The following is a 27,505-nucleotide window of genomic DNA, read 5'->3' on the forward strand; positions in this document are numbered from 1 at the left end:
TTTCAGAGAGCGTTCCTTAGTCGGTATTCCTGACGAGGCCACTTTTATGAGGCGCGAAGAACCCTTAGTGTGTGAAAAAGAGTCTGACTGAAGCTGTGAGGTTCTTGGGTGTGAGGTAACGGCCCCCTGCGGCCTGGTGCTCCTGTGAGGTTGGCTTTTCATTGCTTCCCCCGCGCCCCCCCCGCCCCCGGTGATTTCCGGCCTGGTCCCACGGTGCCACAGCTGTCCCCTGACGTAACTTTCATAGTCCCAGGCCCCTTCGGACGCCCAGGACACCTGAGGGAGCGCCTGGCTTTGCCTACCTCAGGGCTTCCTGGTCGAGGCGGCAGCCTGGTGCTCAGGTTGCAGCTGCGCAGGATGGAGGGCGAGCCGGGGTGGGCAGGGAGGGCAAAGAGGTCTGGGCCTCTGCCAAGCGCCGGGTCTGTGCCGAGCCGGGTACGGACCCCCTTCCACAAGCAGCACGGAGGCGGACAACGTCGTCCGCCCGTCTGTCCACTCGACTTCAGGGACCGGTCTTTATGCCATGCCACACCCAGCGCAGAAGGCTGCCTCTCTGGCAGCGCTCCAGTCTTCTCAGGCCCCGGGCTCCCCACACCCCACCCTCTTTCAAAACCACAACAACAACAACAAAAACCTCTTTTCGTAACAAAAGTGTGCATGCCGATCTATAGCCACCCTCTCAGAACCCAGGCTTAGCAGTTGCCAATAAAGCAAGACTTCCGTCGAAGCGCTTCTTGTCACATCATGTCTCAATGATTGGAATGCGTTTCTGGCTTTCAAATGCCTGTTTGAACATAGGAAGTTAAGTATTTGAGTCATGGCGCTCAGTGAGGTATCTGCTCAGCCCCTCGGGGCCTTGGATCTTGGCCTCTGGAAATGTGGACAGAAAGGTTCCAGCAGGTATCCTTTTCTGTACACCCTTGGCTTTTGTAACTTCAGTGTCTTCATCCGCATGCCTGGAGACAGTAGACCTACCACCGTATCCAACAGTCTACCTAGACCCTGGGTATCTCGTGGCATGGGCACCTCCAAATGGAGCATGTCCAAATAAGGACTCAACATCTTCCCCTCCAAGGCTCCTATTAAGTGGCACCTTTGTCTTTTAGCCTATTTCAAGCAACTAGGAATCGTCCTTGTCTGTCCGTCACCCTATCAAGTCACCGAATCATGAGTAGACATCTTCCTAGTCCACATTTCTTCATCTCCACTTTCATCGCTGTAGACCAGACTACTATCAGCTTCTGCCTGGAATCACAGGAGTCTCCTAGCTGGTGCTCTTTCATTTGCTCTTGTCCTGGGTTATTTCCTACATTACAACCAGAGGGATTTTTTTCCCCCCCTAACTCACAGCTATGTGGTGGTGTCATTTTTTTAATTATGCCTTTCAGTGCTTCCCTATTGCTCTTAGGATAGACTCCATCATCCATAACCTGGCCTATAAGGAAGGTCGTCATCCCTTCTCTATGTTGTCTCCCTACATGGTCTTACCTGTTCCAATAGCTTCAAATGCAATCTAAACACTGATGACTCAAATTTATATTTCCATCCTGATTTTTATACCTTGCACAATAGGATACCACCCCCTTGGCATATCCACTAGGATGCCTAATAGGCCTGTCAGACTTAACCAAAACAGAACTATTGATTTTTCTCCACAAACCTCTTTCCCTAGCATCCTTACCCATTTCAGTAAAGGGTGTGTACCAATATCCACCTAACAGCAAAGTCTTCAGTCTAGCAACATCCTTGATTCCCACATCTAGTCCATCAGTCTAAAATACACCCCAAATCCAACTATTCACTAACTACTAAGACCCCAAAGTCCAAATCAGCATCTTTCTCCTACACTACTATAAAATTTTCCTAACTGGTCTTTCTGTTTTTACTCTTGCCTTCTTAACAGTTCATCTTCTCAGCAGCCAGTCATATTCCTAAAGTATAAATAATTTTACTCTCTATAAAATCTTTAGCATAAGGGCCGGCCGAGTGGCTCAGTTGGTTAAGAGCTCGCTCAAGAGTTTGAGCTCTGAGCAACAGCGGTTCGAGTCTAGCCCGAGCTGAGCAGNAAAAAAAAAAAAAAAAAAAAAAAAAAAAAAAAAAAAAAAAAAAATTAAAATCTTTAGCATAAAACCTGAACTCTTTACAATGGCCTGCAGGCCTTATGTGATCTGGCTCCTGCCTAGCTCTCTGACTTCATCCCTCTCTATTCTTGTCCTCATTCTCTATGTTCTAGTCACACTGATCTTTTTGTCCATTAATCCACCCATCACAGGGCATCTGTGCTTGCTGGGGTTTTTTGGGGTTTTTTTCTGCTTGGAATACTTTTCCCCTTGACTTTGCGTGGTTGTTTCACTTTTCTTTAAGGCCTCTACTTGGTTGTGATCTCTTCCGAAAGGCCTTTGCTAGCCACACTTGTTAAAGCAGCCTCCCAGGCACTACTACAAAACCCTATTTTATTTTCTTCATAGTACTTGGTGTACTTCAAATTACACTTATTTATATGTTTATTGTTGCTCTCCACATCTCCTAAAGTGTACTCCCTTAAAGACGGAATCATGTCTCTTTTTTTACCCACTCTGTGAGTGTTCAGAACAGTGCCTGATGCATAGTAGGCTATCAAATGTGTGTTGACTGACTCACTTGTAGTCTTATTTTGTAGAACTGTCCTTATTGCATACTATATTCCAGGTTACTATACTTCTCTCTTTGGAAATGGCCATGCTGCTCCCAACTGAGGACTCTTGCATCTGCTGTTTCCTGTACCCATTCTCCATTTGTGCCTCCCTAACTCATACTCATCTTTCAGATAGGAGTCACTTACTTAGAATGGGCTTTCCTGACTTTCTAGGTTAGGATTCTCTATAACATGTCCCATATCACCCTATCTTTTCTTTCTTTTTTTTTTTTTTGTAGCAGTTGGACTTAAAATTATTTGGAAACTCTTTGCAGGCAGGGAACAAGTTTTTATTCTTCCCCATTTTATTTCCAGCACTTAGTTTCTGGAACCTAGTAGACATGCAAATATTTGTGAACTGAATGAATGTATGTTGAATTAACACAATTTTGAGAGAATCAAATCAGATAAAAATTAGAGCAGTTAGCATGGAGTGTAAGTGAGCTGAATCTGCCCTCCCTACTTCAATAAACATTTTTGAGTCTTGTAAGATAGGGATAGGAAAGCATTGTATAAACTGAAAGTGCTTTATAAATATGAGATTTTTTTTTTTTTGCTAAGGCCGATTTACTCTCAGATCCCTATGGTTTGATGTTCTTTCAAAGTACAAAGTTTTATGTTTTTTAGTGTTAATGCCTGATTCTGTTATTTCAGAGCTATGCTTAGGTGGTAAAATAAAAATAATTGAGGCTAATATTGAGTCTAGGCCAGTTTATAAGGTAACTACGTTCTTGACATCCTTTATTCAGCTGGACTTTCTTGCTTTAGCAATACATCTGAGTTTTTATTTTTTAGTCTTGCCCTTGATGTGTGACCTTGGCCAAATTAGATGATCTCCTTGAGTCAGGTATATCTTTTTGTAAACTTCATGATTATAATTCTTTTCTACCCAATATCTTATCAGAACTGGATTAAAGTTAGTAAAATATTTCAAATTTCCTGTATGAAATTTGCTCTCCTTATATATATAAAGTACTTTAGTTTTCTTATTAACTTAATTTCTTCAGAATCTGCCATTGTTTCATGCCAAGAATAAAGCTGTATATTTTAGAAGCCTTCTTTTCACACTTTATCCTATCCTATTTCTGTCTTCTATCACTAAGACCCTTGAGATATGTACATCAAGGACTCAGAGTTTATAGTTCAAAATTGTAAAAGATGTTTCTTTTTCTCTAGCTAAGGATATTCTTCCACCATTTGCCCTTCTGAAACTACTGATGTTTTTTGGTTTTTAAAATTTTCTTCCTTACATGTACTGCTTCAGGGCAATTCACCCAATGGTGTAACCAAAAAAATAAAATGTCCCTCATTGTTTACAGTTTTATATCCAAGTGCTTTTTGGATTCCTGGGCTTGGTGGGATTTTTAGAGTGCTGCAGTGAATTCAATGTAATGTGAATGCTAATAAGTTCATCATGTAACAAGCCACAACTACTGGGCAGGATGGTGAGAGGAGACTGTTATTACTTTTCCATAGTAAGGAGCACAGTCCTGGACCTATAACAAAAGGTAGTTTCTCCATTAGCTTTTAGGATGGTTAAGATGGAAGTGGAAGAGTCACTTCGATGCAAAGAGTAACTTAAGAGGTTGACTTAAACACCTTTCTGGGTCTGTGGAGTTGTCTACTAAGGTCTTTTGATTTCATTTTAGAGCATCTTCCTACCTCTCTGTGAGGAGGTTTAGTTACTCTTCTCCTCCCAAACAAAAGAAAACAAAATCTGACACAGTTCCAAGGGCAGATCTATTCCTGAACAAATGCCAGTGACATTTTAAAGATTGTGTCTTACCAGAAAGAGTAGGAAGAAACCTAATGAGAAAGAGAATTACATCAATAAGCATGTAGTCTTAGACTAGCCTCTTCCTGGCCCGTATTTTAACACTTTGTTTTTAGAAAGGCTGTTCTTTATTGAGTAACCTACATTTAGAGCCCTACAATAAGCAATTATACGTGCATTATTTCATTAACCATCCTAATCACCCTGCAAGGTGAGGAAACTTGAGAATAGTTCTTTTGAAAATAGAGCTTGAAGACAAATATGAATATAACCCTTTAGACTCCAAGATATAATTCTAAGAACCTTTAATCGGAAAATCTCACATTTTGGTTTGATGCCTTTGTTTTGGTTTGATGCCTGAGTTTGCCTTGAGTCATCCAGAGTCATGAGAGTGACCTTTTGATTTCTGTTACAGTTTAATAAAACTGGGTGATGTATTATAATATAAAATGTATGGGCCAAAGGAATCAATAATCTTTGGGTGTCTAAACCTGGTTCCATACTGAGTTATGTGACCTTGTGGAAGTTACTTTCTTCTTTGGTGAGGTCACTTCTCTCTTGTCCCCCCTGAAACAAAGGATACTTCTAGCTATAGGCAACCACAGATCTCTAGTTGGAAATACAGACTTTCAGAATCTGAATCTGCTTCAGCAAAGGCAGGTAAACCTCTGAGACCAGCCAAGGACTTTTCAAGGTAGAAGGAGGAGCTGGTCATCTGTCCTTAATTTCATTTCTAAAACTTGGATGTTGGATTCATAGCATCAGTGGGATTTCCCTATTTTGTTGCCCACATTCGTTACTGGTCACAGAGCCTGTCATGTTCTTATAAGTAAATATTTTGAGTAAATGCTTATGGAAACTCTTTTATTCTTTAACACTGGGGGGGATTTCCCCATCAACTATCACCAGATGTATTTAGTGACAGTGGGTCCTTATTATCATCTCCTTCGACTTCAGTAGTCAATGTCATTATCCTCATGTAGCATTCAGCCCTGCTTCAGGTTCTGTGCACTGACCCAGATGTTTCTTTATGTGAAACAAATTACTAAAGCCTTGAAAAATCTTTCTAACATCAGTGCTAATGTGTCATTTAAGTCTTAATTACTCAGGATTTTCAAGGAAAGATTATTGATTGGGATTTGTCAGATTGTGCACGAATATTAAAGCTATCAGTTTTCCTCTCTTGAATTTGCTTTTCTAGCAAAGCATTAAGAGAGAAACCCTTCAAATCTATCAAAACAGCTGATGTTTATAAAACACTGTAGAGTTTATGAAGTGCTGTTTATAGCATTATCTGTTAATGCTCACAACAATTCCAGGGGTAGGTGGGATCTCCATTCATAGATATAGAAACAGAAATGAAGAGGCTAAGTGACCTGTTCATGGTCTAATGACTAATAAGAGACAGAGCTAGGACTCAAGCCTTGGTCTTCTAATTCCAAATCTTTTGTCTTTCCCACTATCCCATATGGCCTATAACTTTTTTTCTTTTGTTTTAAAGCCATCATGTTTTGTGATTGCCTAAAAATGGGTTGAGAGTCTGACCCTTCATCTGCAATATCCCATCAACTTAGTAATAGTTATAGGGACATATGATGCTTAGTGTCACAATGACTGCAGTACTCATATTGGAAAATAACCTTGTGAAATCTTTGAACCACTACTACTGTGTGGTTGCTTTGGATTATTCTGTCTAATCTTTATTTTCAAATGAGGTAATTAGTGTGTGGTGTTTGTTTCTGAAGCTGGCAGCCAACAATTAACAGGAACAGGCCCTAGCTAGAAGAGGGCTGTTTTGACTTCTTTCAGAAAGCCAGATGTAGCACAGCACATGAAGTTTCCTCTCTGGATTGTCATTTCCAGCACATGTCCTTAATTTCCTTTGCTACGATGTCCCCAGCCCTCAGTCTATGGGGAGAGATGACTGCATTTTAGAAGAGCCCTCTGAATAATTGAGAGCTAAATTTTTGTGGCAGCAACCTAAGTCTCACCAGGTGGACTCCTTGTCTACTTAGAAAAGTCATCTAGCACCCAAAACACCATCAAATCTAGACTGAGTTCCTGGTATGCCTTGGGCATGGGGAATCGGCAAGATTTTTCTCAGGATATGAACAGTACTTCCCCTCTGGTAACTTTGCAGTTGGCACCAACTGTTTCTTTTCACTTTTTATGCAGTTCTAGCCTAAATAGTCTCCTGGGCTCTGGCTCCAACCTCCTGTCATTCTAATCCCAAGCAGCTGAGATCAGACACTGGGATATCTCTTTACTGGCAGCCCCAGGCATGAACTTTGGAAATTGTGGGAAATTTCATTTTTGGGCACGTAGATCTCTGACTCCACCATATAAGAGTTTACCCTGCTGAGTAGAAATGGTATCGGGGTAATAGAAAAAAGAATAATGAAAATAGTCCTTATGTGTATATGATATTTTGGTACTTACAAAGTGATTTTATATTCATTATTTTGTTTTTTTCCTCCTAATAACCCCAGGAAGCAGAGTGGAAAAGTGGTTAAGAGCATTAAGTCTGGATTTATCAAATATTTTTTCAATATTTGATCAAATAATGTTTTCAATATTCAAAGCTATGGGAAGGTTATTTCGTTTGTCAGTGCCTCAGTTTCCTCATCTATCAAATTTAGACTAATCTCATAGGCTTGTTGTGAGGATTGAGATAATAGGGCATGAAAAAAAATGTTAGTTGTTATTACTGTATAAATAGAGAAATTAAGTAGGAACTTTGGAGCTGAGATTCAAACCTAAATTGTTCTTACTTTGTGCCTGTTCTGTCTTTCTCACCTCAGCTGCCTCTGAAATCAATACCTTGCATTGTATAAAGGTAGCTTTGATACTCAGGAAGTATGGACCTCTTACTCTCATTATTTATTATTTAAGCTTCCATATCTTCATATGGACAGAAAGTGTAGGGTTTAGTATCTCTACAAAGAAAAAGAGGCACAGAAAAATTGTAGTGACTTAGAAAATCACAGTGTGCTTGATTCTTATCTCTGAGCACATACAAAATGCCCTATTGAAGAAGAAGAGACATGCCATTCTTGTTTTTCCATCTCTCCCCTTTCTTGAGTTTCCCGCAGAGAGGAACTTATGTGGAAAGAGATTCTGGAATAGGAAAACTAAAACTAGTAAATGCTAGGAGGATAGTTGGCACTTTTGTGGCACAGGGCAGTCTTCACAAGTAGTGAAGATGAGTGATTGAGAGGTCGGGAAGATATGGCATTGCTCGGCACTATTGGGAAACATTAGTGTACATAATTATTTGCTGCATTGACTGTGGCAAGGAGGTGTGTTCATCCTTAACTTCATCTAAAATTAATAGCAAAGGTCTTCCTAACTGTGCCACTTATTGGTGTATCCTTTGGATTGTTTCATTATTTGACTTGAGCCCTGTTCACATTGGTCTAGTTTATAGGAAAAGTGGGGACAAGAGAAGAGAATAGATTCAAGAGATATCCAGAGAGATATTTAATCCTAACAAAAACCCTGTGATTAATCAGATGTTAGTATCATTAGCTTCATGGAATAGAAGTGATTTGCACAAGGTTGTAAGGTAAATGACAGTACTCATTCAGGTCTTTTCAAGTATAGGGATCATTCCAAAATAGCATATATCCTCCCCATGCAGGTAGAAGAATGGTCGAGGTGATTAATATCAAAACTGAGCCTGAAACATAGGCAGTGGTACTGAGTGTTGGACATTTTACTCATGAAGAGATGCTACAGATTGGGCAGGCTCTCTTTCCCATACCTAAGGAGCCATCTTTAACTTTTTTTTTTTTAAGATTTTTATTGGGGAATTGGAGGAAGGGGAACAGACAAGTTTCTATCCTTTTGTTCTTCAGTCTAGTTGTGGAGGAAGTTGCTTCACTGGCCCAACTTGGCACCGTCATTGCGCTCTTCCCGGGCGAGGCAGATCAGTCGCTGGCTTCTGGACGGCCGCTCACAGCGGCTGCTGGACGCTCACGCTGGCTCCTGGCTACACATAGTAGCCCATGGCAACCCACTGCAGCAGGGGCTGCAGCCTACGCTGTCACCGGCGACTCACGGCAGCCCAGCTCCAGGTNGCATCCCAAGCCAGCTCTTAACCAACACGCCACTTGGCTGGCCCCATCTTTAACTTTTTAATAATTCTGTAATATTTCTACTTTATATAGGCTGTCTTTGGGAGCAATGAGTTTAAAATCCTTCACCTACCCATTTCCAGAGACGAGGTTTTTTCATGCAGGATCCAATGTGTATAAATTCAAAATCAGATATGGCAACAGCATCAGGTAATTTTAAAGCTAAGAGGGGTAGCCTTTGCAAACACAGGTTACTGCATTCCCACAGTCATCCCTTCTCTGCCTCAGCCTCATGAGACTGGCTGAAGTAGCACCTTATAGGACTTCCTTTCCCTGGTATTTTATATTCCATATATTATTATTCACATAAGTTTCTTAATTAGTGATGGCATACCTTTGGGGCAATGACTCTCAAAATTTGTTATCTCACGATCCCTTTGCACTCTTAAAATTATTGCGTATCCTAAGTTTTTTATTACGTGGGTTATACCTGTCAATATTTATACAGAAATTAAAATAACATACTTATTAATTTAAAATGACATATCATTAAATGTAAACAGAAGATTAGCATGGTTTACATTCCTGGAATTTACTCCAGAATGCAAGGATGGTTCGACATACAAAAGATAATCACAGTAATACACCACATTAATAGAAAGAAGGTTGGAAAAAAAATCACATGATCATCTCAATTGATGCAGAAAAAGCATTTGCCCAAATCCAGCACCCTTTCATGATAAAAATACTAAATAAAGTAGGGATAGAAGGGAATTTCCTCAACACAATAAAGGCTATCTATAAAAAACCCACAGCCAACATCATACTCAAATGGTGAAAAACTTAAAGGTTTTCCCTTAAGACTAGAAACAGGACAAGGATGCCCACGTTAACCATTTCTGGTCAACACAGTAATGGAGTTTTAGTCAAAAAAGGAAATAAAATGGCATACAAATTAGAAAGGAAGAAGTGAAACTATATTTGCAGATAACATGATCTTATATGTAGAAAACCCTAAAGAATCCACACCAAAAAACTGTTACATCTGATCCATGAATTCAGCAAAGTTGCAGGATACAAAATCAACATGCAAAAGTCAGTTGTATTTGAATACACTAGCAACAAACAATCTGAAAAGAAAATTAAAACAATTGTATTTCCAGTAGCATTAAAAAAGAAAAATATACTTAGCAATAAATTTAACAAAGGAGGTGTAAGACTTGCACACTGAAAACTACAAAAAATTTCTGAAATAGATTAAGGAAAACACAAATAAATAGAAAGACATCCCGTGTTCATGGATTGGAGGACTTAATATTGTTAAGTACTCAAAGCAATCTATAGATTCAGTGCAATCCCTATCAAAATCCCACTGGCCTTTTTCAGAAATGGACAATCCCATCCTAAAATTCATACAGAATTTCAAGGGACCCCAAATAGCTAAAACAATTGTGAAAAAAAACAAAGTTGGAAGACTCACACTTCCCAATTAAAAAATTTACTGCAAAGCTACAAGTAATAAAAAAGTGTGGTGTTTTCACGAAGATGGCAGTGAAAGTGAAGAAGGAAACCCCTACCCCTCCTAAGTTCAAGCCAAAGCAAAGGCTTTGAAGGCAAAGCAGTGCTGAAAGGCGTTCACAGCCACACACACACACACACACACACACACACACACACAAAGATACGCATGTCACCCATCTTCTGACCTCCCACGACACTGTGGCTCTGAAGGCAGCCCAGACATCCTCAGAAGAGCGCCCCCCAGGAGAAACAAGCTTGACCATTATGCCATTATCCAGTACCCCCTGACTACTGAGTCAGCCATAAAGAAGGTAGAAGACAATAGTACAGTTGTATTTAATGTGGATGTCAAGGCCAACAAGCTCCAGATCAAACAGGCTGTGAAGAAGCTCTGTGACGTTGACGTGGCCCAGGTCAACAACCTGATCAGGCCTGATGGAGAGAAGAAGGCATATGTTTTCCTGCCTCCTGACTATGATGCTTTGGATGTTGTCAACAAATTTGGGATCATCTAAACTGAGTCCAGCTGGCTAATTCTAAATATAAAAGTTTTTCACTGTAAAAAAAAAAAATGTGGTACTGGCATAAGGACAAACATATAGGCCAATAGAATAGAATTGAGAGCCCAGAAATAAACCCTCACATCTATGGTCAATTTATTTTTAATTAGAATGCAAAGACCATTCAATAGGGGAAAGAACAGTTTCTTTAACAAATAGTCTGAGAACACTTGATATCCACATGCAGAAGAATAAAGTTAAAGCCTTACTTTACACAATATACAAACATTAACTAAAAATGGATCAAAGACCTAAATTTAAGAGCTAAAACTATAAAACTCTTAGAAGAAAACATAGGGGCAAATCTTCATGACTTTGGATTTGACAATGGTTTATTAAATATAACACCACAGCACAAGCAACAAAAATTAGAGAAATTGGATTTATTAAAAATTATTAAATTTTGCTCAAGAGGACACTATCAACAGAGTGAAAAGGCAACCCACAGATGTGAGAAGATATTTGCAAATCATATATCTGATAAGAATTTAATATCCAGACTATATGAAGTACAACTCAACAATAAAAACATAAACAACCCAGTTTTAAAAAGTGGACAAAGTACTTTAATAGACATTTCTCCAAAGAAGATATATACATGTGGTCAGTAAGCACATGAAAAGATACTCAATATCATTAGTCACAAGGGAAATGCAAATCAAAACCACAATGAGATAGCATTTCACACCTCTTAGGATGGCTACAATTTTTTTTTTAATGGAAAATGACAGTTGTTGGCAAGGATGTGGTGAAATTATAACCCTCTTACATTGCTGGTGCAAATGAATATAACATGGTGCAGCCACTATGGAAAACAATTGGGCAGTTCCTCAAAAAGATAAGTATAGAATTACCACATGACCCAGCAATTTCACTCCTAGATATATGCCCAGAAGAATTGAAAACAGGAACTCAAACAGATGCCTGTACAGCAATGTTCATAACAGCATTATTCACAATATCCAGGAGGTGGAAACAACCCAAGTGTGCATCAGTAGGTGAATTGATAAATAAAATGTGGTTATATGTGTGGTATCTCCATATATACAATGGAATATTATTCAGCTGTAAAAAGTTGCAAAAGGAATGAAGTTCTGATACGTGTACAACATGGATGAACTTTGAAAACATTATGCTAAGGAAATAAATGAGTAACAGACAAATATTGTATGATTCCACTTATATGAAATATTAGAATAGGAAAACTCATAGGACAGAAAGTAGGAGCTGGGTGGAGGGGAGAATGGGGAGTTACTGCTTAATGAGTATAGGGTTTCTGTTTGGGGAAATAAGCTTTGGAAAAAGAAAGTGGTGATGGTTGCACACCATGGTTGTGAATATAATTAATACTACTGAATCGTATACTTAAAAATGGTTAAAATGGCAAACTTTAGGTTATATTTTACCACAATTTTAAAATGTATTAATTTTAAAATATCCATTAAGTGTTAACACATTTTTATTAAAAACAGCTATATTTTCCAAAAGAAAAAATGAGATTGTTTCAATTTCTGCAAATCTCATTAATGTCTGGTTTAATAGAAGACTGCTAGATTATTATATCTGCTTCTGCATTCAGCCTGTTGTGAATTTTTTTGGTTGAGCTATAGTGAAAAAATCTAGCCCCACATAAATTTGTAGTTGGGAGAGGTAGAAATATATATTAATAGCCTTCTCAGATCATTGTGGATATTCTTTGACCCTACATCAAAATTTGACAAGTAGTAGTTGTTTGGGGTTTTTTATTAAGTGGTAGTTTTTTAAAGGTTAGCTGCAATGTGGAATCTGAAATTTTATCGGTGAACTTTCAAACTCTGCTACATTAAAATCCATTAGTTTAACTTTTTCTTTGAATGAATTTTACCTAGGATGGTTTTGTAACATGATGCATTTCATTGGTCGTTTGGAAAAATACTGGTTCACTGACATGCAGATCGTCCAAATGTCGACTCATTTCATTATACAGGCATACCTCAGATATTGCGGGTTCAGTTCCAGACTATTACAATAAAGTGAGTCTCACAATAAAGCAAGTTGCGATCTTTTTGCTGGTGGAGAGTTTTGGCTTTAATTTGTAAAAAAGGCAACATCCGTGAAGCACAATAAAGCAAAACACAATAAAACAAGGTATGCCAGAACAATATTAAAAAAAGCATATTTGCTAATATCGCTACCAGTCTTATCAGAAAAGTATTTAAGTTATTTGGAACCTGTCAGCCGTGGTGGACAGAAGTTTTCCAAAATGCAAAATTTTGCTTAAAATCCCAAAATTTATTATTGACAACAAATACTATTAGTCATTGTCAATTGACAGCAAATACTTGAATTGATAAGCTCACTGTTCACTCTCGAGAAAATGTCACATTACAAACTCTGAATGACAACCATAGTTTGTGTGTCAGCTGATCATTCAAGTAAAATACTGTTCCGTGAAAAGAGTAGCTAGTTCAGTTTGCAACTTAAACAGTGGCACACATCTTTTTCCTAGAGACAACCATCATATTTTGGTAAGCAGCACAAGTGCTTTATGCATACTTCCCATTTTATCACATAATACATTAAAAAGACATACATTCAAGGGTTGAAATTTTATCAAGTTATTATTATTTTTTTTACTGCTTCCTCAAGGATACTAAATGAAACTGGATTTTCCCCCTCTGTGAGGCAGTAAAGATTATTCAGCTGCTAGTATGGTTTAGCGCAACTGGCTAGATTTGTGCTAAGACACAAGCAATTTTGCCCACCATTGTTTTTGCACTAACAATTACAAATGTTAACACAGTAAAAAAGGCAAATAGTATTTTAGTATTCTATTATGACAATAGTTTTGCCCTTGAAAGCGTCGTGGGGACCTCTAGGGGTCATCAGACTACACTTGAGTACAAATGGTCTAACAAATTATTAACTTTCACAGTGGGAATTTCAGGTCTTGGCAAGTGAGTAGAGAAGGTATTTTGGTATACAACCTTGAACCAATTCTCAGACCACACCACCTAGGTGATCACTTCCTCCTATGATCACTGTGTCAGCCAGCACACATAATTGTTATTTAGTCATGTTTCTTTAGCTCAGTGGAAGTGTCATTTTTGCTCTACTGTCTACTGTAGAGTCTACTTTCCTCAGAGCTTTCCTTCTTGGCTTATCTCTTGTCTATTTACCTTCTAGAGGAGAAGATATTGAAAATAAGGAAGTCATCTTCCAGGAGCTGGAGGTAGGGAAAGAAGCTAACAACTTTTGGGAAAGTGATCCTTTAAACCAAGGATGCACCCGTATCCAGATTTTAATTATTTCTTGCCACCTGAGTCACAGCCTCCACTTGATTACTTGGCTTCTCCCTGACATATTTCCTCTGCAGAGAAACTTTACTGTTTTTCCAGGGAAGTTAAAGCCTGTATTCTTTCTCAATTTTCCTAGTTGAAGTGTCAGCACCTTTGAGGCTGAGTTATTTTGTTTCTACCAGAGTTCCCAGCCCTGGGCAGCTCTCTCTTGTGGCGGCTGGCATAGAGAAAGCTTCCGGAGGACTGGGAGGACTGCTGCCTTCCAGGGCTCTGGGAAACATCATCATCCCAACCACTGCCTGGTACTTGACGTTCAGGAAACTCAACTGTAAATACACAGACAAGGCTGCTGTGTCTTCATTTTAATTGGAAACATTTGCAATTGCTTTATTTCCACTTCATTTTCATTCCTTTTCTATCCAGCTCCTCTAGCTTTAGGTTTTCCCACAGAAAGAAGACTGAGCAGGTGGACATTTTTGTAAATTGGTAAAAGCACTGGGCAAGGGGTTAGAGTTCTGGGGACTAGCCCTGGATTCCAATCCTGGCTGAGCCACTAATTAGCTGTGTGTAACTCTGGGTCTTAAATGCCTCATTTGTAAAATGAGAGTTTTAAACTAGTTTATTGTCTTCTGACTTCACAACTCAGTGATTTATGAGTATTGTGATTTATGAAGACATATGCTGCCACATTTCAAAGAATTCAAATACAATTAAATACATAAACACAAAACTCTATGAAACCAAAAATTTGAATCATAGCCCTAAATGTACCTGTGAATCTTTGGCTAAGTGTTGAAAGATATGTTAGGATCTTGCGGGACCCGAAAGACATCATTATAAATAGAAATATAGGATCATGACAGTTTTCTGTTTATTTTAATTGAGTAGAACAGAATTTATTTCACTTTGCTTCAGTTAATTTGGGCAGAGAAAAGCACAAGGCAGCATAGTAAAGTGGAGAGTGCATAGACTTTAGAGGCAGCCAAAACTGGGTTTGAATTCCAGTTTGGCCTTCACAGTATGAATTTGGCCAAGAAACCTACCTTCTCAGAGTCTGTTTTATTACCTGTCCATGAGGTTGATAAATAATGCCTGTTTTCAGGATTGTGGTGAGGATTAGAAATAGATGTGTTCAATGCCTGCCATATAGTAGCTCAATAAATGGTAGCTAGAGAGCATTTATATGTATTTATAATCATTAAAGTTTTCAAAGTACTTTTTAGATGTCCTCTTTCTCCTGCTCTCATTAGTTTTAAGGCAGGTGTTATCATCCTCTTTTAGTCGTTTAGAAACATTTATTTATAGGTAATATAGCCTAAATGTTAAGGGTGTAACCTCTGGAACCCCATTGCCTGGGTTCATATCTTGACTCCACCATTATTAGCTATGTAACCTTGAATAAGTGACTTCACCTCTCTTTGTCTCACTTTCCTCATCTGTAAAATGGGGATAATAGAAATGTCTACTTCATAGGTATTTTGTGAGTGTTAAATTAATATGTATCAAAATAATACTTGCCATAGTGATTACTCAATAAATATTAGCTATTAAAATCATAAGCTAGATACTGTGCTAGTAAAAAGAATACAAAGATAAACAAGACATACAAGGTCTGACAATTAAGTTCATGAACTTGTTGCAATGATGTTGCTAACCTTTTTGATATCAGAGGGATTATTCATTATGAATTTGTACCAAACAGTTAACCAAGTTTACTATTTGGAAGTGCTGAAAAGGCTGTGTAAAAAAGTTAGATAGCCTGAACTTTTCACCAACAATACATGGCCCTTGCATGACAACAATGCACCAGCTCACATGGCACTGTCTGTGAGGGAGTTTTGAGCCAGTAAACAAATAACTGTATTGGAACACCCCCTCTACTCCCCTGATCTGACCCCCAGTGACTTTTTTCTTTACCTAAAGATAAAGGAAATTTTGAAAGGAAGACATTTTGATGACATTCAGGACATCAAGGGTAATACAACAACAGCTCTGATAACCATTACAGAGAAAGAGTTCCAAAATTGCTTTGAAGGGTGGACTAGGCGCTGGCATCAGTGCATAGCTTCCCAAGGGTAATACTTCGAAAGTGACCCTAGTGATATTCAGCAATGAGGTATGTAGCACTTTTTCTAGGATGAGTTCGCGAACTTAATAGTCAGACCTCATAGTTCCTGCCTTCTGTGAGTCCAAATATGAGGAAAATGAGATTTAGAAAGATGAAATGACAAAGCTAGGAATGAAATTCAAATTTTTCCCATAGAAATCCAGTAGTCTTTTTATGATACCAAATTGTTTAATTAGTGTACACTAATAAGCATAAGTTAATTAGAGATTAACCAACTAAGATGTATAAAAAGAGTAGAAGAAAAGGTTTGACTTAAGCAAAGGCAAAATAACTATCAGTAAATACCAGTATTCTCATTCATTTAATAAATGTTTATTGGAGACCTGTTATGCATCATCCACTATGGTAGGCATCATGGAAGGGATGCTAAAATAAATCAGGTATATGTTCTACCTTAAGGAGATTTCTATGTAAGGAAAATAAAACATGTACATGAAATATAGTAAAGGCCCAAGGCTAACTACTATGAAGTCTGAGACTAACAATTAATTACAACTGGAGAATCAGGGGAAAATTTCTGGAGGAAATGGCTTTTGAACTGTACATTAAAGGATAGATAGGATTTGCACATATGCTGATGAGTAGAACGGGCATTTCAGGCAGAGGGAACAGACTATACAAAAGCATAGAAATGGAGAAGCAGAAGGCATATTCAGGGAACAGCAAGTAGTTCAGCTTTAATAACATATGGGATATGTGAAGAGCAGTGACAAGTATAAATGGAAAGATTGGCTGAGACCAGACACGATTAAAGTCATTTCAAATATTTTTTTTCAGGATTCTATTCGTGTGATCTTGGGAAACTTGGACAATCTGCAGCCATTTACTACAAAACACTTTATTGTATTTCCTTGTATCCTTCATTTCTGGATAGGAATAAACTACAACTCACATTGTAGATTCAAATGGAAGCAGCAAATCCATAGGCAGTTTGGAGGGTAGGTCAGGGAAAGGCGAAAAAGTCTTATTCCTAAAATAGTATCAGGGATTCATACTGACTTCTTTTCTCACTCCTTAGCTCCATGTTCCAGATAAAAGCAAATGGGAGAGAGTATCCCACCTGAAATTCAAACATGGGGAAATTGTCTTGGTCCCCTATCCATTTGTTTTTACTCTATATGTGGAGATGAAATGGTTTCATGAACAACTGTCACCTGGTAAGCAGATTGATGGAAGTGTGGGTGGTGGTGAAGAGAAAGGGGAAGGTTGAATGTCCATGGGTTAGCAGTACAAGCTGAATGTGGCAAAATGGTCAGCCAGACTGGCCCCCAATACCACACAGTGTAGAAGTCAGGAGCAAGTGTTCCAAGTCAGATTGCCTGGTTCAAATCCTGGTAGCTTTGCCACTTAATAGCTGTGTGACCTGAGATAAATTTCTTAATCTTTCTGTACCACCTTTGTGAAATGGTGAAGAATAATAGTACCTATCTTGTTGAGTTGTTAAAAGGATTAAAGATACTAATACTGGTATATGGGCAGTACAAAGTCTGACTTAGAGTAATCACTGAGTGAAAGAGACCTAGTATATAAATACTTCTTCCATTTTAGAGTGTTCAGTGACTTTCACCTTAGTGGTATCTTAAAGTGATGTCTCCCAATATTTAATCTCTAAGGGCCATCACTATTTTTACCCATAGAGGGACAAGTAGATGCCTCAGTTTGATTTGAAAAAGGGTGCAAAGGCCTTGCCTTACAGTATCTCCCCAATTAACTGCTGATGCCTGAAGTTCCACCTTTTTTGTTTCATAGTAGGGACCCCCTTTTAAGTGGCATATTGTTAGAATATAATGTGAATCAAACCCTGAATTTTCAGCTTGTAGATGACAATAGTTCTAAAATAGGGGTGGAAGACTCTAGTTCTAAGGAAAGTGGTACTAGGTAGAAGGTAGAAGGACATACATGGAGGTTTTGTCTAGGACTAGTTCTGAGAAGTAAATGGTAGCCAGAAATCCAGGTGAAACAGTCTTGATTCATTATGACATTTAAATTTCCTATCGTAGGGAAACCAACAAGCAACAGTCCTCTTGGGTTGGTAAGTTTGTCTTTTCTATATAAAATGAAAATTGCCTTTTTTACTTCATGTTGTCCAAAAGTCCTGCTCTAGTGTCTTCCTTTTACTTTGTCCCTTGGTTGCTGCCCAGGTCCAATCAGAATTGTATACATGAGACCATCTTTCTCCCCTTGGCTAGATTTCTGAGACTATCTTTAACAGAATGTCTACCCTTATGTGCAAAGCTGGTAAAGTTGCCTTTGGCAACTTAAAGATGGAGGGTTCACTGTGAGCTACTCTGGAAAAGGGGGAGTCACAGGCATCTCATTCCTCTCTGAAGGTCCTAGCTAAGAGGAAAGCTGCAGAAGCCATGATGAGGAAACGAAAACATACGGAAGTGCCCAACTGCCCCAGCAGGTTGGAGCTGGACAGGTCAGTGGTGTTGGGAGAGAGTGTAAATCCTGCATCCTAATTAGGCTTTGCCAGCCATTGCTGCTGGTTGATCTTGTCTTTGGGCAAGTCACTTCCTCTCCCAGGGCTTCATTGGTACCTGCTTATTCCAGTGGGTGGACTAAAGGAAGGAAGCAAGTTGATATTTGCAATGTAATTTGAACAGTCCCTTCCTCAGTAAAGCAGGATTCTTCTGTTCATCAAGACTAAAGCTGAGAGGAAATGTAATCAGATCTGTACAATTGCATCTAATACATATTCAATGAGTACTTCCTAATGGTTGTACTACCAGAAAACACAGTCAGAAGGCACAAGACTGAAGAAGTCCCAGAATATTATACAAGAACATAGAGAAACCCTCAAGAGAGTAAGAACAAATGAAGTGTAATTCTATTTCACCTAGTGAGCAGTAAGCTTTTAGAACTCTACCTTAAAAGGTAGTCCAGTCTAAAATATAAATGTCTATGAGAGAGTATGTATCAGTTATTGGGTGAGGTATGGCAATATTAGGGGAATGTTGATCACATCCCTAACATGTTGAAGTTGCTATTGCAGAGGCTACTTATTTTCTGCTTTTGACTATCTGTCAGGGACAGAATGAGTCAGTAAGGCAATTCAGTCCTTATTAGCACCCAGAGAGGACTGCTGGAATAATCCAAGGTGTGGTTTATTTGCTCCCCAGCCCAAAGTGCTTTCAGTTCAGGTTCCCAGAGAGTAGCTATTCTTTTCCTGGGACTGTGTGGGCCTCGAGGCATACAGGAGCAGTGAGGGTAGACCACGAGGGAGGTGACCCCTCCACCCTCCAAATGCACATGTTGGCAAAAAGCTAGGAAACCCCTTTTCAATCCAGGGTCGGTATGAGGGTACTTGGAGGTGTGAAGTTTTGCTCGGTTCCACTTGACCGAGTTTTCCATGGAGATGAAGCTTCATATCTCCCCTTTCTCTGGGTTTTGATGCACGATCAAGTATTTCAAAATCTGAGACCTGCTGTCAATCACATTTTCCCTTTCTCAACCCCTAGATCCCTAAATGTCTCCAATTGGGATTCTACTGTGAATTAAAGCAGCACCCAAAGAGAATTTGGCCACACAATTTATTCTGCAGGCCAGGAGTGGTATAAAAATAGCCGACCTGCTGAAATATTCATTTAAGCCCCATTTGCTTGAATGTGGTGATGTTGCTACTGCCAGTAACATTTCCTGGGCTTTTTTCCCCCACCACAGGGCCAAGATGGGGACTTTCAGCCAAAGCCCCAGCAAAAAGAAGCCCCCTATGGAAACTGCGAGGGTAAGCACCAAAATGGAGGCTCTTGGCCGTTCAAGCTGTTACAAGTCAGGATTCCTGTTACCAGCACACCTTGGTCCTAAGTACAGACTTAACTGACTGAACTCATTCTCAGGTTTCACCATCTGCAGAACAACATTCAACCATTCCACCCTTGCTACAACCTGTCCCCAAAGTGGCTGCATAATACTACACACATCGATGAATCCTTTTGTTAAAAGGTCTTCTCGGCTTAAAAAGCTGCTGCTTGTACTCTGCAGTTGAGATAAGAAAATGGGTCTGTTGAATTGAGGGGGGATCCAATGTAGAATTTTTTCTTTAAAAACCTTTTTGACTTCATCTACATTGGGGTCTGAGTCTAGGAACATCTAGTTTTTACAGACTAGCTATGCATGTATCAGCTCAGGATACCGGCAAGAAAACTTCATTTAGAGCAGTGATGGGCTGACCCCAATAATACTTGATTTCATTTGTAAGGTCTATTCCCCATTGAGATATTCATATATCTGCTACTCCTCTATTTCAGGGCTTCTTTTCCATAGTAACCTCTAAAATGATGCCCTTTTCTTTTTCTCCTTTCTTGAAATAGCTGTTGTTATACTTTTTTCTTCTATCTCTCTGAAGCAGCTCTGACCTTAAGTATCCAAACATTCACAACTCACCTCCCTCACCTTCCCAGGACCCATAACATGACCAGCTATCGAGCAAACATTTACATAAGCCTCCATCCAATAAACTTTTACTGAGTCTGTTATACTGTGTGCCAAGTACTAGGGATATCATGCTCTCTCCTAGAAACGCCAACAGTATAAAGCTAGGCAGACCACTACTGATAGATGTGCTATGTGTGGGAATAAAGGCAGCACCAGGTACAAAGGAACCGCAAAGGAGAACCTCACTCAGACCAGGTGGATGTGAGGGAGGGTTCCTATAGTAGCTCAGAGAAGCTCAAAGTATTAAGGCCAAGAGGAGCGAGTACAGTGCTTTTGGTGACTGCACACCAGTGTACCTGGAGTTTAGAGGATAGTGCTGAGAAATGTTACAGAGAAGTCAGCATTGGCTGGATCATGAAAGGCCTTAAGGCTGCCTTTAGGATTACAGAAATTCCCTAAAACATTTTTAAATAGAAAAGTGAAACGATTTTCATTCCTAAATGATTATTCTGTCTCCTGTTTACAAGGCATTGTGTTAGGTGCAAAGGTGCACCCAAACATGTAAAATCTGGCTTCTTTCTAGGAGCTTATCGCTTTGTTGGAGGAAGGGTGAACCTTTGGGACTTAGACTTCTGCCTGTGTGGGCAGGTGCAGGCTGTAGGGCCCCCTTGTGCCATAGCCAGCTGGCCTGCAGAGTGATTTTAGGCAGTTGGCTGCCCTCTTCTCTATTCCCATCCTTTAGAGAGGGAAGAAGAAGAAATGAAAAAGTACACGAGGAGTATGTGAGAACAAAGACGCTTTATACAACTAAGATAATTACTGTTAAAGGAACATATCCTTCACTCTCTACCCTCTGTACCTTCCTATTCTTAGTTTGACAAATCATCTCCCTCAAGAACAGTACTCACAGTTTCTTGCTCAACATAATTACCTTTTCAACCTGATACTGGTTTTAGAAAAAACTCTGAGGAAAAAAAAATGGAACATGTTTATTGATTTTGACTCAAAGCCCAAAGACGGTCTCCAGTGTAGACCCTGTTCCCAGAAGAGAGGATTTCTCCTAAATTAAAGTGATCACAATGAGTCTCAGTGTAAGTCACTTGAGCTGGAAAAATTGTTTTTGTTCCTATGGTCCAATGCTTAATATTTTCTCTCCCCTTTGGGGGAATTTAGGATGTCGAATCACAGTCAGTGTGGATTATGCACGTCTGAACATATCGGGAGCCTATGTGGGGAAAGTTTAGAAGAATACAGCATATATCTGAATAAGGTCTCTGTTCCCTTAAAGGTGTTTTGGGGAGAATGGGAAGGAAGAGCTGACCAATTCCCTTTGTGACCACAGGTCCCAGACCTATATCCAGACTTTGAAAGGATAAAAATTGGGTTAGAGTAGATGAATGGTCCGGAATTAAAACAGACTGCCATGCGCATAGCTTTGGGGTTTTTGTGGGGGGTTTTTGCCACCTCTGCTTGAACTGCACTTCTAAACAGATCTGGTCCTGAACATACAGAGGACAATCTTGTGTCCAGTTTTCAGGATATTCTGTCCTGTTGGATGTCCCAGATGGCACCCTCAGCCATATTTCAGGCTATGTTTTTCCTCTCTTATGACGTTTGCCTGAGAAGGCCTCTCTTGAGATTTCAGGAGAGCACAAAAGCTAAACTATTTTGTGAGGAGAATTTCCCCTGGTTCAGAGGTAGGCTTTACCTCTGCCCTAGGGCCTTTGCCCTTCTGGTTCCCACTACCAGCCTTACTAGATCCTTTCATTAGGGCCAGTGCAGCATGATTTAAGCCCCAAACCATAGTTTCATTAAATTTGTAAGAATCATTCTCTCAAGTTAGAAGTCAGAGCTGAGAACTCTAAATTCCACCTCTGCCCTGTCTACAAGAGATAAGAGATGGTCTCCTTCCTTCCCAGGATTCCCTGTCACTTTTATAGGAATATGACTTAGGTGGCTGTCTATGTGGTCTAAAATTTGATAGTTTGTAGAAAAGTGTATCACAGAAATAACAGCTTATGCTTAGGATGGGGGCTATGTCCTACCTTCCCTAGGGGCTTGCCATGCCTTTGCCTCCAAGACCCCCCTTGACAGTCTTCAGCCCCTTGTTATAGAATTTTTCACCAGCAAAATGGCTCAAGTTGTTCCCCAGCACTGCTGGTTAGTCGTGCCCTCAGCTTCTGCCCTGGTGAGGGGAGTGGCCAGTTGGCAGAGATTCCCAGAGACAATATTTGAACCATGTTTCTGACTATCAAGGAGTCTACTGGAAATGTGGGTTTGGAACCGGGTTGTAGGATATCCCCTTCAAAGTAAAAAGGAAGTTCTATAAAGGGATAGCACAGGGAGAAATCATAAGATTGCGTTGCAGTGTGCTGACTGCTTATGCAGTGAACATGTTTCCACTGCCCCAGCTCTAGCCACACTGATCATACTTATCTGTTGATGGCACCGTACTTCTGTGCATCATGTCCCTGTCTGGAATGCCTTGCTCTCTCTGACCATCTCCTCACCCCCATTATGACAAAATCCCATGTATCCATCAAGGCTCCATTCAGTTAGTACCTCCTGTGTGATGTCTTCCTTGACTAACCGCCACCTGCTCTATTCGTGTCCCCATCCACCACAGCACCCTATCTAGACTCGTGGGGTAGTCTCATACACTGCCTTATAATAGTCTATATGTCAGCATTACCACACAGATTATACATTTCTCCACTGTAAAGTTAAGGTCCTCCTGACTTCTGAAACTCAACATTCTGTCCTTATTAGTAGTTGGCACTCGGTAATATGGAATGGTAAATTAAACCCAGCTTGATTTGTTCTCAGCTCTTCAATCTTACAATGTTAGGACAGTGCTTAGGAAGCTGACATGGGAAAAGGACAGCCATATATAAGGAAACCTAGAACCTGCCTGGGCAGTCAGAAGCCAGGCCACAGCGCTGATGTGAAAGTTCACCAGCAAATAGCATTCAGACCCCCAAGCTGTATAGGAGTGAAGTTTAAAACTTTCTTGGTCCTTTTTTTTTTAACAGAACGGGGAAAGAAAAACCCAGCAGGAATGTGAGGAGCCCCCAGCGTTTGATATCACTGATGTCCAGGAACAGGGTAGGTTCTGGGAAATTCGTATTTATTCTCCTTCAGTAACCACCCTATCGCTGTTAGTTCTCTGATGAGCAGGGCAGCACGGAGCTCTGAGCCTGGGCATGCTCACTCAGTGGGTGATGTGCCTCACTCCCATGGAGGTGCCTGTTGGCCATCCTCCGGCCTGGGGGCCTGCCCTTGAGTACTAGAAGCCACATACCGCCCTGTCACCTTACAGCTTCATCCTTGACCACCACCCCCACACCAACCCCTGACCTAATGAGGTCACGAGAGAGTGTCTCAGAACGCTGAGACCCGGCGGAATCATGTCTGTTATCGCCCTTATTTTCATGGTCATGGCACAGCTGCACCATCCTGGGGGTTGTGTGTGTAGGAGTATGAAGGTACAGCAGGTGTTGGAATACAGTGGGGACTGGTTGATGGAAATTAGCCATAAGGCAACACCACCCCCACCCCCACTCGCTCCCAAGAGGAGTGAAGGGAGGCAATGCATGCCCTTCCCCAGCTTCTGATAGTGGAGCCGATATTCTCACTGTTTCAGAACAGTTCCATGTGGAGTGATAGTTTTACAGAAAAGTTGGGAGGGATGTGTTTCACTTTTCTCTCTTGCTGGAGGACAATCTCTGGGAAGCAGTCTCTTCTCTTCCCTTCGGGGCGTTAGTGTTAGTAGCGAAAGTGCGTGGATGCTGGGCAAAGGCTGGAAATGCACATCGAGGTGTTGCCCTTCCAACTTGCCGATCTTTTACGCAGCAGCGTGGGGATTCAGCGTGGCCTGCAGCTATCACAGATGCAGGGGTGTAGGCGAGTGAGCTCTTCAACAAGTCGTCATTCCGTGTGAAGACACCAGCCGTGGTGGGTGGCTGGGACTTGAGTAGTGCAAAAATCTCCGGGGCCTGATTTTGAAACATTCCAAGGTCAGAATAGCATCTTACTGAGCTGAGGTGAAACTGGGAAGGTCAGAACAAACAATTCACCTGGCTTCAAAAACCCCTGGTGTGAGGCTGCCCTTGGCTCATGCTTGGGTGTCCTTGGGTGCTCACGTGACAGTAGCCCACGGACTAACACCTTTCCCTGCCTGAGTGTTTTCCTTGCAGATTCTAAGTGGGAGGACAGCCTAGCAGGGCAGGTTATCCCTCCACTGCAGCAGAACAGTCCACCTCCACCTAAAGGACCCACAGAGCTGGGAACCAGGGGCTTCTTTGGCTTTCTAAGGTAGGACAGACTTCTCTCTGTGACCCAGGTGAAATAGCTCAAGTCTGCCTCATTGAGTCTCTCAGGGAAGTTAGATTAGAAAAGAAAGCAGATTACCTGCATACTCTCTATTTTGTCCCAGATAGAGATGGAAATGAGATTGAGCACAAGGGCCTTAACTGTGAATTTAACAAAAACTGTGTTTATTTTTACACAACCCATCCACCCAATGTGCCCAGCATTGGACCTGGTTCCATAAATGCTGCTTGGATAGACTATTCTTATTGTACTTGGGCCATTCAGATGATTGGTTACCAAAATGCTTCCATTCTCCCCTCTGAATCTAGGCTGTGTCTTCAGAGTCCTTTTTGCAGAGGACACTTAACAAATCCCTTTATCTATCTAGAGCTCAGCCATCCCATTGCGGTTGTCTGTATCCCCTCCCCCTGCCTGAATATAATCTAATTTGGGTACCTTTTCAACTGCTCTTCCAGACTTGAATTTTCATTCGGTGGTTCCCCAGAGCAAAAATGCCCTAGCTAATGGAGCACTAATGGGACCTGGGAGAAGGGAAGGGGACCTCTAGAATCTCAACCTGCTCTGCTTTCTTCCCTGCAGCTCTCTCTTCCCGTTTCGGTATTTATTCAGAAGGAGCAGCCAGTGAGCCTTCCAAAAGCAGTGGTGGGAAGAGTGTTGTCTCACAGTGACTCCTCCCACTCTAGCCTCTGCTTATGACATGCCAGTCATGAGGAATGAGGGCCCCAAACTCCTTGAGCCCTCTTGTGATTTTGTCCTGTCTTTCGCCCCTTTATAATAGAATTTTTTTTTCAATTTAAAACACTAAGAAAAGAATGGGACTTTCTAAAATGCTCTAGTCTGAAAATTGTAATGCTCTGAGGTTCAGTTTAGGACTTTCATCTCCAGCACTTAGGATCCTAATGACAATAAATTTTTTATGAAGAGTTATTGACTGGATGTAGTGAAGTAGAATGAGAGAGCAAATTCTTCCCTCAAGATACAGGGGAGCAATGCCTGAAAACCCCCCTGGGTCTACCTGGTTATTGCTTTGGGTTGGGGGCGGGTTCTGTACCTGACCTCAAACCTTAAAGTCCCCTTTAAGCTGTAAGGTTAGGGAATGAGGTCTTACAAGACTCACTGTCCCAAAGCCGGCCGACCCTCAAAAAATCATCTCTCCCCAATTCACCCAGTTTGACCCCAAAGTGCAGCCTGGCAGTAGGTCTGTGCTTCCTACCCACCTCCCTCTGGCTTTTGACAGTAATGCAGGTAAGTTTATCGAATTACTGAGAAGTCAGTCCAGGTTGGGGCCCCTGGAGAAGACCAGGGCACCCGAGCTCTGTCTTCATGTAACGCAAGGGCTGATCCAGGTCAGATTAAACTTGTATGGCCACAGAGGATCAAAATAATAGATAGGAACTGACAGAAACTCATTTCAGCTTAGAGATGTTTAGTATTAGAATGGATCGCCTTGTGAGATAACGAGCCCTTGTCACCTCTAGTCTTCAAACAGCTGATTTATCTGCCAGACGCTGGACGCTTCCCCTGATGAGTGGGAGAGTTGGGACTGGACTGCTGAGACCCCTTGTTTTGCTGCCTTTATCTTGGGTGGGGAGAAGAGAAGGGGTGGGTTGCTGTGGAAGGGCGAGGACCTGAGGGAAGGAGGGCAAAAGGGGAAGCCATTGGGTGTCAGGACTGGAGGACTAGAAACAAGTGCGTTTACAGCCTTTGCCACGCTGTCCCCAACATGGCCGGCTTTATGAAGCTGCTGGAAGGCACAGCTCCGGAACCTGGAGAACTAAGCACCGTCTGACTCTGACTAGCGTGTAGTGAAGCCTTGGCAAAGTCGCTCTTCTCTCTGGTGCTTATTTTCTCATCTGGAAATTGAAGGGGTAGGATTTGAGGAGCTCTCAAGTGCCTTCCAGCTCTGGCTGTCTGTGCAGCTGGCTCTGCCTTTCTGAGCAGGTTCAGTGAGACCGTGGCTCTGGGGTGTGGGGGCCAAGTCACCACAGGCTTCCTTCTAATCTCCACCCTGCCCCAGCCCCTGCGGCTACTGCTGACTAGGGGTCTTTTTCCAACTTCACCTTCTTGTGCTAAATGCAATTTAGCACCACACATGGAGAGCAGATTTGGGTTCCAAATCAGCCCTGACATTAACTAACCTGGGATCTTTAGTAACATTCCTTCTCTGAGCCTTACTTGTCTCACCTGTAAAACCAGAGCCAGCTCTGGACTAAACGATGGGATTTGCTGGGTAACAGCTTCAGGCTTTTCCAGGAATCAGGTCGGAGTTGTTCCAGGAACTAGGGGGAGCCCCACCCTATAGCTGACCCCCAGGATGAGAAGTGAAAGCGAAGCTCTGAAATGGACTTAGAGCCCCCCACCCCACCCCGTTTCTTCTGGCCGCTGTCACCAAGCACATCTCAGGAGACTGCCACTGGCGTCATTTCCGTTGTCCTTAAGAATCTCCTCCCCGACCCTTTCCTCTGCAGTGGGTGAAGGAGACAGACAGGGCTGAATTTAATAGTTTTAAGGTTGGGGTGGTGAGGCCCTAAACAGGAGTGTCCTGCCCAAGGCCACACAGAAAAGAGAACCTAAGTAGCCACACCTCAGCCCAGTCTTGAACCCTCTCTCTGCAACTGCACACAAGCTGCCCTCTCCACCAGTCCCTGGGCTTTTCTCCCCCCCTCACTTCCCCCAGCCCTGGACATTGGGCAGCTCTTGGACAGAGGGAAGTAGAAAGCAGCAGAATCTGCTCCCCAAGGATCACACCTCAGAGAAGAGCTGGATCTCCCAGGTGGCATCCCTG

General features: G+C 41.3%; 1 protein-coding gene and 1 long non-coding RNA gene across 3 annotated transcripts; one reads left to right on the top strand and one right to left on the bottom strand.

Annotated features, from left to right (window-relative positions):
• MAJIN (membrane anchored junction protein) lies at positions 1-25,388 on the top strand. Of its 2 annotated transcripts, none has more exons than XM_019645570.1 (8): positions 1-95; positions 8,618-8,734; positions 13,771-13,816; positions 18,342-18,433; positions 19,675-19,738; positions 23,421-23,493; positions 24,585-24,702; positions 25,300-25,388. In XM_019645570.1, the coding sequence occupies exons 2-8, from the start codon at positions 8,634-8,636 to the stop codon at positions 25,343-25,345; spliced, it is 540 nt and encodes a 179-aa protein (XP_019501115.1). In that variant the 5' UTR covers positions 1-95; positions 8,618-8,633; the 3' UTR covers positions 25,346-25,388. The 2 variants fall into 2 exon arrangements, with proteins under 2 accessions (XP_019501115.1, XP_019501114.1); XM_019645569.1 differs by lacking the exons at positions 1-95; positions 19,675-19,738; positions 24,585-24,702; positions 25,300-25,388 and adding exons at positions 7,541-7,588; positions 16,789-16,864; positions 17,043-17,168; positions 18,012-18,043 and having other exon boundaries at positions 23,421-23,553.
• On the bottom strand, positions 23,499-27,480 carry LOC109384309 (uncharacterized). Its single transcript, XR_002124379.1, has 2 exons — positions 26,905-27,480; positions 23,499-26,348 (listed from the first exon to the last, which is right to left on the bottom strand). It is a non-coding gene; the product is annotated as an uncharacterized LOC109384309 (long non-coding RNA).
• Between the last annotated feature and the right edge of the window lie 25 nt (positions 27,481-27,505).

The sequence above is a fragment of the Hipposideros armiger genome, unplaced genomic scaffold (genome assembly GCF_001890085.2).
Source record: "Hipposideros armiger isolate ML-2016 unplaced genomic scaffold, ASM189008v1 scaffold_93, whole genome shotgun sequence".
Taxonomy (NCBI): Eukaryota; Metazoa; Chordata; class Mammalia; order Chiroptera; family Hipposideridae; genus Hipposideros; species Hipposideros armiger.